The sequence below is a fragment of the Durio zibethinus genome, chromosome 12 (assembly GCF_047325235.1).
Source record: "Durio zibethinus cultivar Kanyao isolate XHJ-2024 chromosome 12, ASM4732523v1, whole genome shotgun sequence".
Classification (NCBI taxonomy): domain Eukaryota; kingdom Viridiplantae; phylum Streptophyta; class Magnoliopsida; order Malvales; family Malvaceae; genus Durio; species Durio zibethinus.
The window spans coordinates 487714-503517 of NC_143173.1; the positions used below are offsets into that span (position 1 = coordinate 487714).

The following is a 15804-nucleotide window of genomic DNA, read 5'->3' on the forward strand; positions in this document are numbered from 1 at the left end:
TGGTGAGTTAATAAAATTTTGGTTAAATTTCATGTAGACGCTTTATAATTAATACCTTTTTCACTTTTGTAAAAAAATTTTTTCTCACTTATAACATTTTAGTTTGCTTTCGTTATAAAAATGTATGATAACGTACAAAATTAATTAAATTTCCTTTATTTTTATTTTAATATCATTACCATTTTTTGATTAAAAAAATAAACCCTAAGATTATAAAAAAAATTCAATAAAAAATATAAATAAAAAAGTCACAAAGAGTTAACCCTAAAATTTTTGTCGTCCCAATTCCCAAACAAATAAACAAGCCCATTTTAATATTTTTTGGGTGTACTTTGATGTTTTAATTGAGAAAAGGTGATTTATTTTTACAAAAGAAGGAAATAAATACCTAAAATCTAATATATATATATATATATTATATTACAATGTATATGATTACCATATAAGATTTGTTGATGTGGATATTTATATGGATAATTTTTCTTTGATACTTCAAAAAATTACTAAAATTTCTCTTTTTAATGATATATAAGATATTTTTTAATTTTAGACTCTTTTTCAAAAAATAAATTTCAAAATTTATTTAATTATCCAAAATTTTTAAAATTTAAATGAAAAATCAATTTAGATTTAAAATAATTAAAGGGATAAAATTATTATTTTTTATTTTGGTAAGATTTTATTTAAATAAATAAAATTAAATTTTAATTTTAATTTATGGATTAAATAAATTTATTTAAAAAATTATTGGTTATCCAAATCTTTTTAAGATATATTTATTTGAAAATTTTAAATTATCCAAAGTTTTTCTTTTTACTAAAAAAAATCATTTTTATTTATCAAATACACCTTTAAATATATTTTTTTATTTTAAAAATTTAATTTTTTAATAATTAGTTATATGTATGGGTCTGGATATGGGATTAGTCCTAAATGGCCAAATAGCAACTGGAAAAGCACAATTGTTCTTGATTTGTAATCTAATGTTACATTTTAGAATGTTTATATTTTTGTTGCATTTACAATTAAATTTGTAATTTTAATAATTATAAAGTTTGCCCATGAAATATAAAAAACTTCAACTACCATTTTCAATTAGGATAATAATATATATTTTTTATTTTTTAAAATTAATTTTTTATATATATCTTAAATTTTAAAAATATCAAATATAATTTTATCTTAATAAATTTCACGATAATCTTTTATTATGTAAAAAGATCAAATTTAATCTCTTAATAATTTATAAATGATTGTTTAATATCATTCTTTAACATCAATTTGATTTTTTTTTTTTTGTCATTGTTCCCCATTTTTGTATTACCTTATTTTCTTTTTATATTAAAAAGTGAAAGTTATAAAAACATTTATTTATTTTTTTTAGATACTTATAGTAAGTACATTATCTTTAACTTTGACTTTATATATATATATATATATATATATATATATATTATAAGATGTAAAGTTACATAAACACATATGTTCTTATATTTTGTAAATGTTGTCTATAGATATTTTTTTCTTACTTTTAACTTTTCACTTAATTAAGTAATATTTTTTCTTTTAATTGGCTTTCTTTTTCTATATATTACAAAATGCAAAGTTATAGAAAATATTTTTTCTTTTTGTAAGTACTATCTATAAACTTTTTTTTTTTAATATTTGACTCTTCACTCAATAGGTAGTATTTTTTTCTTTTAATTTAGCTTTCTTACCATATGCAAAAATACTTTCATTAATAGTTTTCTTGATTACATTAATTTGAACCTACTATTTATATCAAAATATTGTTACAAATAACAATAACTAATTGGCTTTTGAAATTATATTTTATGTATGTAATATAATTAGTGCATCAATTAGGATTTTGTATAAAAATTTATAATCTACTATACTTCTTCCTCTTAAAAGTCATAACACTATTTTTATTTATAAAAAAAATTAAGATAAATTGAAATCCAATTTGATTTCATTCTATTTTTTTTATTTTTTAAATCAAATCTCATTTAGTAAGCACTTGATTATAAATTTAAAAAATTAAGAAGTGTTAATAAAATTGGTGGCATTCAGTTGTAAACATTTCTAAATTTTAGATTTTATTTCAAATTTGACTCAAATCACCTATTTAATTTATATTTATTATTAAAATGTTAAAATTTTATAATATTAAATAGATTTTAAAATTTAAATTAATTAATTTTTTAATATAATAATATTTTAAATCTATACTTAAAAAGTTATGTAAAAAATTATAAATTCAACCTTTAATTTAAGTAATGAATATGTTTACTTCCTAATAAAGTTAAAATTATATTCAATTATGGTCTATTTGTGTTTTTTTTGTCTTTGCTTGAATTTTGAAAAACATTCATTAATCAAACATCAATATGAATTTAAAAATACGTATTTTCTTAATTTATTTTAATTAATTTAATTTAATTTAATTTATTTAACTAATTTTCTAATATTTAATTGATATAAAATTATATATATTTCTTATGATAAATAATATTATCACACTTAAAGTGTATGAGATTATTTGGTAAAAAAAAATTTGAAATTAAAAAATTAATTTGTGATTTTTTAAAAAAACCTTAACCTTATAATTAACCATAGTTTATATGATTTTTTCTATTGTATTTTAATTATAAATTAATTTCAAGCATAAAATAATTAGATATACATGATTTTTTCTTTCTTTTAAATTTTAAAAATTTGAATAACTAATAATTTTTTAAAATATATTTATTTAATAAATAATATAAAATTAAAAATGATCTTATGTGTCATCATAAAGATAATTTTTTTTACACACATAAATTATTTATAATTACCTTATTAAATAGATAACAAATAACTAAATTAAATGATAAATAATTTTTAACTTACTACATCACAAATTAAATCTCTTCAAAAATTTTAAAAAAAATCAATTACAATTGAAAAATAATTGATTGAATAATAATTAAAAGTAAATTAATAAAGTAAAATAATCCATATTGTACGGATAACAAATTATTATGACTATAAAGAAATATCCCGGACGCCAACTTCTGTCCATTTTACTCTCTTTTGATAAGCCCTTCGAATCCCTTCCCTTCCTTATGTCCTCCGAAGAAACCCTTACTCAACCCGACCCGGATTCACCTCCGGGTCCAACCGAAACCCAAATTCCACCAACCATCCACTACCTCTCCTTCAACCAAGACAACACTTGCTTCTACGCCGCTACCGACCACGGCTTCCTCGTCTTTAACACCGACCCTTACCGCCCTCTCATCCGCCGCGACTTCGACACCGGTCTTTCCCTTCTCTCTATGCTCTTCCGGTTCGAAGTATTCGCCCTCGTCGGTTCCTCCCCTTCCCCGTCCCCCTCCGCCGCCACCGACAGTAAAGCTCTCCTTTGGGACGATCATGCCTCCCGCCTTGTCGGGGAGCTCTCCTTCCGTTCCCCGATCCGCTCCATCCGCCTCCGACGCGACACCATCGTTGTTACTCTCCTCCACAAAATCTACGTCTACAACTTCTCTGATTTGAAACTGTTACACCAGCTGGAAACGACATCGAATCCGAAGGGCTTATGCGAGGTCTCGCAGGTGTCGGGACCCATGGTGTTGGTTTGCCCAGGATTGCACAAGGGATCAGTGAGAGTAGAGAATTATGGGAATAAAAGGAGGAAATTCATAAATGCTCATACCTCGAATGTCACGTGCTTGGCTTTGACTTATGATGGCAGGGTCTTGGCTACGGCAAGTAGTAAAGGAACTTTGATTAGAGTTTTTAATACTTTGGATGGCACATTGATTCAAGAGGTATCAAACGAGATAATTACTACTGTATTACTATGATTTATTAACTCTTTCTTTTTTTTTCTAAAAAGTATAATCTTTTGGGTAGACTGAGGATTTGTGTTTTCGTGTTGTGGAAAATGCTGAAATTCATATCGTGTTTTATACAAAAATTACATGTCATAATTCAGGAAAACATGAAATACAATTTTTTTTATTTTGTTAAATCTAAATTTTAAGCAGGGTCACCATTGTGTCCTATTTTCATATTGTGTTGGTGTCGTGTCATCGAGTCGTGATTTAAATTGTTAGCTCTACTTTTGGGTGCTATTCAACTCTGAAAATAAAAAGGTTGGTTCCAATGGAGGGTTAATGGACTTCTTAGTTTTCAAGCGACAAGAAGAGTTATGAATATATTGTTTGATGTAAACTCATCATCGAATCAAGCTTCCAAACTGAATGATTGATTTCTGTCTGAGTAAGAAAATGAGAATGAATGTGAGTATCTTGTATAGAAGGGCGGTGGGGGTTCTGTTATTAATTGCAGAAGGAGTATTATTGAGTTTTAGCTTATGCTTCAAGACCGTTAGACTTGGCTAAACTATAAGTATGTCATATAGTCTTCTTCCTGGTTGACTTATTTTGATAACCTTTGGCAACTATTAAGGCTAGTCTTATTTTGTTCTTTCTTTTACCTTTTGTTAAGATCCATGAATCTTCTGAAGAATGTTTCAATCACCCTATTTTAAGAGTTTTTAGCAAGTGAGGAATAGTTTGTTGGTATTTTGTAGGTTGTTCTTTGAGATTCTTTTAAGTGTTTGTTAATTTCCTGCTTGGAAGTTATATATGATTTTAATTGAGGCAATTTCTGGTGACTAGTGGTTTTTGGGCAATCTATACATTGAGATCAATGCTTGGTGCAGGTAAGGAGAGGGGTAGACCGAGCAGAGATATACAGCCTTGCTTTCTCCCCCACTGCACAGTGGCTAGCTGTCTCAAGTGACAAAGGAACTGTCCATGTCTTCAGCCTCAAGGTTGATTCAGTAGTTTTGGGGGATGATAGGTCAAGCAGTGCATCTGAATCACCTCTTTCTAATCAATCGGCTTTATCATCCCTTTCTATTTTGAAAGGTACCATCCCTCTGCTTCATGCTTCATCTTTTTGTTTTATAAGTTGTTTGTTCTATGATTGCAACTAGGATGAGCAGAAACTAGCTTAGATCTGGTTTTGAACTTTTGTTTTTTGGATTACTGAATTTCATAGATCTAGACCTGCATGAAGGGATGGCTTGAGATACAAGCCTATTATCCCTCAACTACTCCTACTTCATGTGACTGAGAATTGCTGTTTTATCTGTCAAGCTCAAGCTCATTTGAGATTTGTTATTTTGTAGGTGTGTTGCCAAAATATTTCAGCTCAGAGTGGTCTGTGGCTCAATTTCGGTTGCCTGAAGGTTCGTGCTACATTGTTGCTTTTGGACAACAAAAGAACACAGTCATAATTGTTGGCATGGATGGAAGGTAATTAAAATATCTGCTGTTAGGATCTCTTTTGTTTGTGTGTACATGTGACAGATGCTTGTTTAATTCATTGTATTAGCAGGCTGGGCTAACGAGATAGATTGTTACCCAGCCTATGATATTTTAACGGTCATTTGTCTGAATTTCAATGATGATGTCCAGATTTTTATTACATCTTAAATATGTTTCTTGTTATTTTTTACTTTTCACATGTTACTTAGGTGGCTCTAAAGGCCACTTGAGTCATCCTTAATTCATGAAACTTCTTGATTGGTCAGAAGAGTCTAAGATATATCCCTTGGTTCTGTTATCTTGTTAATGCAGCTACCATCGATGTCAGTTTGACTCAGTGAATGGTGGACAGATGACTCAACTTGAAGAATACAATTTCTTAAAGCCAGAAGAAACATTTTCGAAGTCAGAATGAAGATTCATATTAAGATTAAAAATTTCATCTGTGAAGAACATATATAGGTTGCATATATCAATGTAAATGAAGGGTCAAGTTAGGCTTCAGTTTGGGTCTTAACTGCACTGCACTGCCCATAAGAATAACTATTTGCTTGTCTTAATGCTGTTACTAACAGCTTGAAAAGTTTTCCTCGATAATTATTTTCCTTGTGTATATATAGAATAATTGATTATCAAATTTAACTTCGTCTTTTTAATCAACTGTATTTGTTAATGATTTTCCTTGAATCCAGATTCGAGCATGTTATGAAATTTAACATCTTTTTGTATATATCTAAATACAAATGATATGATTTAAAATTTTAGTAAAAATTGTATTTGGAAAAAAACTAGAAATATGTTTCATGTTTGGTGTATTGAATTTTGACATGATAATCTTCTCGTTTAACACAAAATAGATACGATATGGATATGCGAATTGTCAGGTTTATATGTAAGTAACGAAATAATTTAATTTCCCATCATTTGAAATTAAAGGGAGATTAATTAAATGAAGAAAAAGAATAAAAACTTTATATCTTGGCTGGTTTTTTAGAATTTATTGTAATTAACCCTTTATTATTCCTTTATATATGTCATCTAAATGTTAAGATTCTAACATGATTATCCAGAAAAGAAATAGCAAATGTGGAATAGGTTGAATATGGTGAAAACATTGAACAATGATGGTTGATTTGGTATCAACATTGTTAGACACATTGAACAAGCCCTTCCATGTTTGAACCTGAAATGATTCTTTGTTTTTGTATTAAGACGGCCTGTTTTATTTTAGTATTGGGAATAATGACATGGCTCAAAACCATTTGTTAATGACAAAAACAACAATATTTTATGATTTTATTAGAGCAGCAGTAGGAGAATCCATTTAATTTTGGTGATCATTCCATATATGGAAAAATAAATTCAATCTCTATCAAATCCAAAAGGCAACAAAATCAGTGAAGGCAATAACATTGCAAAAAAGTTGCATTTCAACTCAAACCCAAACATCCCCATTTATTTTCTCAACAACCTTAAGAAGAAAAACTCAAACAAATGATTGAAAACAAAAGAAATAGCTATTAGAAATCAAAATCAAGGTCATCTTCAACACCAGCCTCATAAGCATCTCCAGCCATATCACCAATCAATATTCCACCCAACAATGCACCTGCCAACCCCAATCCTAACCCTGCTCCCTTGCCACTTTTCTTAGGCTTTTGCCGTTTCTGCACGGGAGGGTAGCCATATCCACCTTGAGGCGGGTATCCTGGATATCCGTAACCTGGAGCAGGAGCCTGTTGGTATCCATATGGCGGATATCCACCAGGTGGAGGATAAGGATAACCTGCCATCTGGGAAGGTGGTAGATATGCTACTGGAGGCGGAGGGGGGTGTCCTGAGCTTGGCCCTGGATAACCTGTTGGTGGTGGTAGATACGCCATAGCTGGCTTCTCCCCATGTTTGTCCGTGGCACCAGCCCCTGGAACTGGAGGTTGCGGAACAGGCTTGTTAAACTTCTCCCCAAACCTGTAAGAGAAATTCAGGATACCTTTTGCCTTGCCATTAGGCAACCTGACGCTGTAGCTTACGTTCTGTTCAACTTTCTCGTTTCCATTGTTGTGATCAAGCAGTACCTTAATGGGGACTTGGACCGTACCGATGTCTTTGTCTCCAAGCTGACGATCAGATTTCAGACGGAATACGAGGTTGAGGAGGTTCTGACGGGCAGCAGCTTCATCTATGGTGAATTTCATGGTGTAATTCCACTCCGGATGGGAGCCACATTCATTATCAACAGGAGTTTTCTGCGATGTACGATGATCTCCATTGATTGAAACTACCACATATACGTGCATCTTGGTGAAAAGATTAACATCTTTGAGGTCACTGGCCGAGATGCCATTGATCTCTAAAGGCCTAAACTCCATGTTTTCTTCTATATCAAAAGAAAAAAAAATTCTAATTAGGGGATTGAGACGATAACAGAGGGATGGGTATTGGAATTTGGATTTGGATTGATCGAGAAAGAGACAAAGGAAAATGTTATAAATATAGGAATAGGAGAGAGTTTGATGGAAAAAATAGATGTTCAAAATATTATCTCTTTAAATCCAAACTAAAAGAATCAGTTTGAAAAAGAATAAATTTTGTTTTGGGTTTAGTTAATTATAATAATTGGCTCAAATTATAAAAATTTGAAGGGTGGAGAACAATGTCTGAGGGTCAAAAGCGTTTCAATTGTGAGTTGTGATGTGGGGGAACCGCGTAGGATAGGAGGCGAGGCAAATGGTTCGGAACTTATACATGTAATGTAATGTAATGTAATAGCATTTGATTCGAGAAGAAGATAAACCAATGTTTTGTTATTAGCTTTATTTTAGCGTTTAGGATTAGACATTCACGTTTGACGTTTCACTTTCTTAAATGCACACAAAGGTTCAAAATGAAAAACAGGATACAATTGATTAGCTAATATTTCAAAATTTAACGTTGGTTCATTAGAACCGTATAAATCGATACCCAAAACCCCTATAATAATATCCATAATGATGCCATGCTTGCTTTTGGTACTCCGGATAAATTAACCCATATTTACCCCATAGATCTAATTTGTTTATGGTAAAATTTCATATGAGTTCAATGTATTTTTATTTTCAATAAGTGACTCATTATTTAATGCGGTTTGAAGCATATGATTGTTTAGATGATTAAATATCATGATATAAAGATAAATAAATTATAGCAAGTGAATCGGTATCGGATGAATGTATGAAATTAAAATTTATATATCTGATAAATTTTAATAGAAGACCATATAAAAAGGATGATTTTATATCTAAGCAATTTGATGAATTACTTTTAAAAGTTTTTATCAAAATAACACTAGTTGATCATGAATCAAATTAAATCAATATAATAAAAATTTTAAGTTCAAGTTTGATTTGAAATTTGTTATTCAAATTTTAATTTGAATTCAATCAAATTTTAATATTAAAATTTGAATCTAATTTGAAATAAAAATTGAATTAATCTAATTCATTCAATTAGATCCATTTTATAAAAATGAGTTTGATTTTCATACTTGAATTTAAATTCAATTTTGTATTAAAATTTGAATTAATATATAAATATAAAATAATAATTTTATAATTAAAATAATAAAAATATATTAAAATTTAAAAATTCAATTAAAATTCATGAATTATTTTAATAAAATATTAAAATATTCAAACTCAACTTATTTAATAAATTAAATTACTCAAACTTAATTTAATAATAATTAAATCGAATCAAATTAAAATTTTATTTAAATTAAATTTATATAATTTATAAATATCAATATATTATTTATACCTTTAATCTTGGTAAGCTTTGTCACAATATTTTATCATGCGAAGATTACAATGGAATGGATTGACTATTTTGAATATTTAATATAAGTTAAATACTTATCAACCATTTTGCCCGTTTAGTAGTATATATAAAAACCAAACATCATCATATTTATCAAATTAATATCACATAAAACCATCCTCACAAAATTTGCTAGCAAAAAAATTGAATACAAATTCTGACAAAAACTTCGGCAAAAGGAAAAATATTGCTTCAAAAGCCATATGTAACTATATAATAAGCTGAAACTACGTATTCATGCGAAAACCCCGAATGGGTTCATTTAGGCTAACTAGATATCTTATTCCCATCATAGCAAAGAACCAAAAAAATATTTGACCCCAAAAATTGATCAATTGAAGAAAACAAAAAAAAAAACCCAGAAATCACTGTTTAATTAGGTTTTTTCCATGAATTTCAGGCATCGTCAGCATTTTGTGGAGGGCTTCCTGCAAGCCAACCCCATACGCCACCTGAGCCCTGCCTCTGCTTTGCATTCAAGGCAGCTTGCTCAGAGGCGGCTTTTTGTCGCTGCAGGAGTTCAACTTCTTTCTGTAGTGTTTCCATCGTCTGAAGCTTCTGTCGCAGTTCAGCAACATCAACCTGTTGATTATTCAAGAGTATTATAAGACAATTAGAGGCTTTTAAATTCGCATTTTAAAGCACCAGAGGAATGGTTGCCATTGTTCTTTTGATTTGAATATACCTCTAATTTGAAACATCTAGACTGCTCAGCGGCAAGTTGGCCACGTACAGATTGGAGCTCCTAAGATGTAAACAGAATTTAGTGAAAAAATGTTCAAGCTAATGCACACCACAGTTTCCATAACCTGCCGTCATATATAAAGAAATTACCTTGTACAAGTCTGTGTTTCGAGTCTCGGCTTCTGTTAGTTCTTGCTTTATCTGGAGGGACTGCAACTTCTCCTTGTTGAGTGATGATTCCAGTTCTTCCTTCTCCGCCTTGAGTGTTGCAATAATGCGCTCACTAGTCTCCTCACCCTTTGGTTTCTGCACATAATCTAAAACTTAAGCAGAAGAAATAAATTGAAAATACAGTACATATGATAATCTGAACAAGTTGTCGTATGTAGAAATGGAAATAAATTATAAATAAACTAACTATTTGCTATAAATTGGCAACTTCAAGACTAGATAAAAGTTTTGCAGAGGTCAGAGGCAAAATTCTGATGTTGCTTATGAATGTTATGAAGTATTCAAAATCCACTATATCAGATATATTAAATAGAAGCATTCAAGTCGTACATCAAGCACGTATGTACTTTATATCAGAAGATTTCAACCAGCAGATTTCCAATGAACTTCAATGGAATTAATGTTGAATGCACTAACAAAATATTACATACCATAGGCTCCGAGTCAACATTATCCATAACAATTTCTCGTATTTTTCCTTCTTGACCAACTTCAAACTCAGACTCCAAATCTCTGGTAGGATTTGTGGCATTATGCACCGCAGAAACACTATCAGGGACATGAGACTCCATTATCTTTGATTGCAAGGTTGACTTGTGACTTGGCTTGAGAACGTTAACCTGGAAGCAAAACATAAAGGATCAAATAGAAACTAAAAGGTCAAGAAAGTCATATACAAAGAGGCTAAAACTGTCTCTACCTCACTGTTGTATCGCCCATTATATCCTCCAAAAGATACAAGTATATCTTCACCATTGAAGGAGCCCACTACTAGACTCAAGCCCTACAATAAGAGACAATCAGATAGTAATTTTACGACTTCAATCACTGACGGTGGAAGTCATCTGCTATCTGTCATGACCAATATACGACAACTATATAAACCGTTCAATGTTAACACATGAGCTTTACATACAACTAACAAAAGAAAGGAAAGAAAAAACTCCTTTTTCCATGACTTAATAAAATATTAACATTTTCGTCAAAAAAAATAAAATAAAAATGTTAACATTCCTCTTGCAGAGAAGCACAACATCCAAAAGTTTCAACTATTCTCCATGCAACAAGTTTTTACGTTTAAAAACCATTGCATTGCATTAAGCAATGTAAATAGAGATTTGCCACATGCATTGCATTTTGGATGCAACAAGCTTTTGTAAAATGTAAAATACCTCACTAGCAAGTGGAACACGTCCTTGAACTGATGTTACAACCGACCAAACAAGTGTAGACATGTTAAGGACAACAGTTTCTGATGCCCCTGCAAGAAGAGAATAGGATAAACAACACAGATTTAGGAGCAATAAAAGTAAACATTTTCAAACAACCAACAGATTCCACCAAGCTTTTTCCTATCTTCATATCAAATGCTGAGAGTATAATAACGCTAAAACTAAGCATGTATTGGGAGGTTTAGGTCGGAGGCACAAATAATCTTCTATTTGATTTTGGAAGTGAGACATTTACCGCTTTTATTGTCTCCACCGCCAACAATAAACCAGTTCTCCCCAACAGTCACACCTGCATGACCAGCCCTAGGGGCTGGCATCTCACCTTGTTGAGTGGGTCTTGACCATTCCATCTACAAATTCAAATACAAAAAAGATAGAGATAATAATTCCTCAGACAAGCACATGCAAAAGCCCAAAAGAGTAATTGTCTTACAGCTTGCAAATCAAGGACATGCAAATCATTGAAGCAAGTAGCATGTGAACCCCCTCCAAAAATAAGGAGGTATCGCTCTGCATGTACTGCAGCAGCATGATCAGATCTCGGTGATGGAGGTACCCCCCTGCATGACAATGAAGATAAACAAATATTAAGAGGGACCAAAGGAACATAAATTTCAAATGACACTTTTAATCTATAATATAATCAGGTCAAATTCAAACAGCAGTCTTAGCAGGTATGATATTGAACCTTAATCAGGTCAAAATTAACAATGGATCAGGTCACTGGTGCCATGCAACAAGACCCTAGTTCAAAGGCAGCTGTTGAGATTTGGAAGACAGCAAATTTGCTTTCAATTACAAATCTTAATGTTAAAGGCTACGGAAGGGCCAGTAGCACATATTTAACAAAAGAATTCAGACATCCAATAACATGTGAGGAGGGGTAATGCAGGAATAAAATTGCCAAAAACAATCTTACACAGCATCAAATTCATCCCAGGTCATGGTTTCTAGGTCAAGTATATGTAGATCATTCAAGAGTGTTTGCTTTGCATCCTGTCCACCAAATATCACTAAGGTTGTTCCAACAAGGGCTACAGATTGACCTCCGCGAGAGACCTACAAGGAACTACATAAATTAGGAAAAAAACTCATAACATATCAGGAAAAGAATTTCAGAAAACCTTTCAGCTATTGGGAAAATAATGGGAATCAGGTGTATATAAGCAACATATGCAACAGACATTTTTGCTTTCACAAGTTTACCTCCAGCTTTTGTTCAAGCATACCAAAATGTTTAAAAACTTTCAGCTAAACATTGCCCAGCAATCAATCTTAGTAATGCATTTGATTTTCAATTTCTTAAATACCATATTGAATTAAGCAAGGAAGATCAAGCCCGGTCAATATTTCAGAAACATTCAAAAACCCATGGCTGGTCTAATTCTTTGTGAAGTGCACGACAAACCATGATCCCGCAAAATTTTCTGAGTTTAGTTTGCTGAAATTTTTGAGTTGAAACAGGGGGAAGAGAGGTAGTTAAGAGGAAGAACAGATAAATACCGGTGCTTTGCCAAAAGTCTTTAACATTGACCATGCACCAGTTTGCAGATCAAATGCCTTCACTGCCATAAGAACACGGAGGAATAGAATAAGTCATCAAGAGAAAGGAGGCGAATAACAATCAAACCCTCAACTTTTTAAAAATTATTACAAGGGGCAGACACAAGTACCCTGGATAGTTTCAGAAGGATCCTTTGTATGACCTGCAATTGAAAGAAGCTTGTTCTCCCATGGTATCTATGGGGAAAGAATGGAAGGGATAGGGAGAAAGAGAGAGAGTTAAATGCTATAACTGTAGACAGACAATAGCAGATAAAAGAATTTTCAGCAAACAGATTCTAAAGAAATGTACATATTCCCATTAGAGAACTTTGCTTTTGAGAAGTCAAAGGAAAATAAAAAAGAAACTCAATTCTCTACTAACCAATGAATGGCCAGCACATGGGCCTATGTTTACAGGAGATGGTGATTCCACTGACTTAGATCCAACCTTAGCATCAACCTTTGACCAAGTCCAACTTCTCAAATCTAGAACCTGCATCAATCCTCAAATTAGGGGGAAAGCTGTTGTGTGCAATTATACTGATGCATGAGTATACAAACAAGAATCCAGAGGTTATCAGGACTACAGAATTAGGTTAGAGTTTTCCAGTAATGGCCTGGAAACTGAAAATTACAATTTGGTAATATTTCACTTCCAGTCCAAAATGATACAGCAAACTGAATTTTTATTAGGATATTACAAAAATAACTACATGGCAGAAAGCATGTATATTGCATGTTGAGGTACAAGATTTACTGACATGAAGGTCACTTAGGTAACGACCATTGTGGTTTCCACCATATATATACATCTTGTCCTGCACAACTGCTGCTCCATGCTGACAGATAAGAGTAAATGTTCTTTAGATGAAAACAAAGGCAAGAAGAAGAATGGACTGGTATTTAAATGATAGAGATGCCAATACCTCATATCGGGCTTTGGGACATTGACCAGTTATTGGAGGTGAAATCCACTGATCATATACGACAACCGAACCAAGTCCTTCTGATACAACATCTTTGTCCTGAGTTTCCATCAGGCTTCCATTTTCAGCAGAAATGGTCTTTGTCTCAGCAAAAGGATTCCCATTCTCAGTGATAGGCTCAACATTTGAATTATGCTATGAACATTAAGTAGGTAGAAGTAAGTACATAGAACAACAAGCCTATCAAATAAAAGCCCCTCCAATTAAGCAACTTGGCTTCTCTCCTTCCAATATTAAGTATAGACTTATAAAAAAACAATTATATGTGCATCAAATGAAAAATCAAATTAAAGTATTTGAAAATTATAGTGCAAAATTTCTTCAGAAGTTGAGAACAAGCTTTGAAGTAGAATTAAATTCCCTTGAAATGGTAAAGTCACACAACCAAAACTGTGAAAAAAACAGCTTACTTACATTCATTTGTACATCTATAACAGGCTCCAAAATCACATAACCAAAACTGTGAAAAAACAGCTTACTTACATTCATTTGTACATCTATAACAGGCTCCAAAACAGAGCTAGATGCCCTTGAATACCATCCTGGTTCTTCTTCCTGAACAAGAAGTCAAAGAAAACCAGGAACAAAATAGAAAATAATTATATCAAACTAAACTAAGTTGTATACATACAAAAAATCCAGAAAATGTTTCTGGCCTATACCTCCAATATTTTCACGAAGAGACGCATAGCTTCTGTAGAAACCATGTTTCCAAGCTGCTGCCAGCTGTATAAATAACAAAAAGCTTTACAAGAAGGACAATTATCAAAAAGGAAGAAGGAAAAAAAAAAGAAATATTATAGACAACATTCATGTGACATATAATAAATTACTTTTAACCATCTAAATCCTTGTGTTACAAATACATAAAAAGCATGAATATATAGCCGACAGAGAATTGGACCAATCTAAATTAGATAAAATAAACTAACATGGAAGTACTACTCCATTCTTTTTCCACAGAATTGAGCAATATAAACTACACAGAACAGTGCCCCAATGTCACCAAATATTGAAACAACTAAAAAAATCCAACCCGCATATGTGACCTATCCATTCACATCTCTCTGAATCAACATTGGTAGCATCAACAGTGAATGGAACCAAATGCTACTGCCCTAAGCATAACCTTACCAAACTAAACAAGATGAGTGTAAACAAACACAAACATATATATGAAATTATCCATTACATACAACAAGAAGCACCAGAAAGGTAAATGAGCTTGCAGACCTTTTCCATTTGCCTTGTTCGACAGGACTCCACGAACTCGGTTTTGGAACATTACAAGGACCTATAGTAGCCTGTAAATCACATAATAATGCAGAAAATTAATAACCTAACAAAACAAGAGCTTCTTATTTCAAAAAATAAACAAATACTTATTCGATTATTCGAGAGATGGACATTCGCATTATCCTAAATTCAGATCTATCAAAATTACACTTAAAATGTTCCAAAGAAATGCAAATTATATACAAAAGCAATCTAATATACGAAATCCTTAGCTAAAATAGGATAAACACGACATTGCTGGAAATGCAATAAACGGTGTCGTATAGGAAAACGCCGGATCCAATGAAATAGAGAGAGAGCAATGAGAATGGTGAAATCACCTGCTGGTATAAGGCGTAGAGGATCAAAGCGACGTCGTTTGAGAACCTGGAGCCGATGTCTTTGCTGTTCGAATTGGGAGATTCGTCGAAGCCAGCGTAAGAAGCCGCCGCGTAGAATCGCTCAGGGTACGCGAGGCCAGAGCTTGCCCTCGCCATCGTCGCCATTCTTTTTCCCTTTTCCTCTGTGTTTCTCGCAGATTTAGATTTGATCTGAGATTTATATATGCATCAGATTTGTGACAAAAAATTGAAACAATATAAGGTAGTCTTAAAGGAGGTGTTTGGCTATTGGGCTGTTGGGTTTCAAAGTTTGGATCGAGCCTTGCCATTA

General features: G+C 31.9%; 3 protein-coding genes across 7 annotated transcripts; 1 reads left to right on the forward strand and 2 right to left on the reverse strand.

The window, feature by feature from the left end:
* The first annotated feature begins 3051 nt into the window (after positions 1 to 3051).
* On the forward strand, positions 3052 to 5316 carry LOC111296628 (autophagy-related protein 18a-like). The gene is made up of 3 exons (XM_022891029.2): positions 3052 to 3815; positions 4715 to 4922; positions 5186 to 5316. The coding sequence occupies exons 1-3, from the start codon at positions 3108 to 3110 to the stop codon at positions 5314 to 5316; spliced, it is 1047 nt and encodes a 348-aa protein (XP_022746764.2). The 5' UTR covers positions 3052 to 3107.
* Positions 5317 to 6752: 1436 nt separating this feature from the next.
* On the reverse strand, positions 6753 to 8057 carry LOC111296632 (protein SRC2 homolog). Its single transcript, XM_089768883.1, has one exon. It carries the CDS (start codon positions 7691 to 7693, stop codon positions 6845 to 6847), a length of 849 nt encoding a protein of 282 aa, XP_089625009.1. The 5' UTR covers positions 7694 to 8057; the 3' UTR covers positions 6753 to 6844.
* Positions 8058 to 9243: 1186 nt separating this feature from the next.
* LOC111296434 (acyl-CoA-binding domain-containing protein 4-like) lies at positions 9244 to 15714 on the reverse strand. 5 transcript variants are annotated; one of them, XM_022890731.2, is made up of 18 exons: positions 15474 to 15714; positions 15091 to 15161; positions 14520 to 14583; positions 14341 to 14412; positions 13798 to 13992; positions 13633 to 13710; positions 13254 to 13364; positions 13000 to 13066; positions 12830 to 12891; positions 12246 to 12385; positions 11760 to 11886; positions 11562 to 11676; positions 11267 to 11355; positions 10795 to 10878; positions 10526 to 10714; positions 10014 to 10169; positions 9865 to 9924; positions 9244 to 9761 (listed from the first exon to the last, which is right to left on the reverse strand). In XM_022890731.2, exons 1-18 carry the CDS (start codon positions 15636 to 15638, stop codon positions 9576 to 9578), a joined length of 2031 nt encoding a protein of 676 aa, XP_022746466.2. In that variant the 5' UTR covers positions 15639 to 15714; the 3' UTR covers positions 9244 to 9575. The 5 variants fall into 5 exon arrangements, with proteins under 5 accessions (XP_022746466.2, XP_089625010.1, XP_089625012.1 ...); XM_089768884.1 differs by having other exon boundaries at positions 14272 to 14412; XM_089768886.1 differs by having other exon boundaries at positions 14520 to 14602.
* Between the last annotated feature and the right edge of the window lie 90 nt (positions 15715 to 15804).

Coding starts and splice junctions, on each gene's coding strand:
- LOC111296628 (XM_022891029.2), top strand. CDS start 3,108: ATGTCCTCCGAAGAAACCCTTACTCAACCCGACCCGGATTCACCTCCG. Junction 3,816..4,714: donor ATGGCACATTGATTCAAGAG/GTATCAAACGAG, acceptor TGCTTGGTGCAG/GTAAGGAGAGGGGTAGACCG. Junction 4,923..5,185: donor ATCCCTTTCTATTTTGAAAG/GTACCATCCCTC, acceptor GTTATTTTGTAG/GTGTGTTGCCAAAATATTTC.
- LOC111296632 (XM_089768883.1), bottom strand. CDS start 7,693: ATGGAGTTTAGGCCTTTAGAGATCAATGGCATCTCGGCCAGTGACCTC.
- LOC111296434 (XM_089768884.1), bottom strand. CDS start 15,638: ATGGCGACGATGGCGAGGGCAAGCTCTGGCCTCGCGTACCCTGAGCGA. Junction 14,413..14,519: donor TCTTCGTGAAAATATTGGAG/GTATAGGCCAGA, acceptor CTTCTTGTTCAG/GAAGAAGAACCAGGATGGTA. Junction 9,762..9,864: donor CTAGATGTTTCAAATTAGAG/GTATATTCAAAT, acceptor AATAATCAACAG/GTTGATGTTGCTGAACTGCG.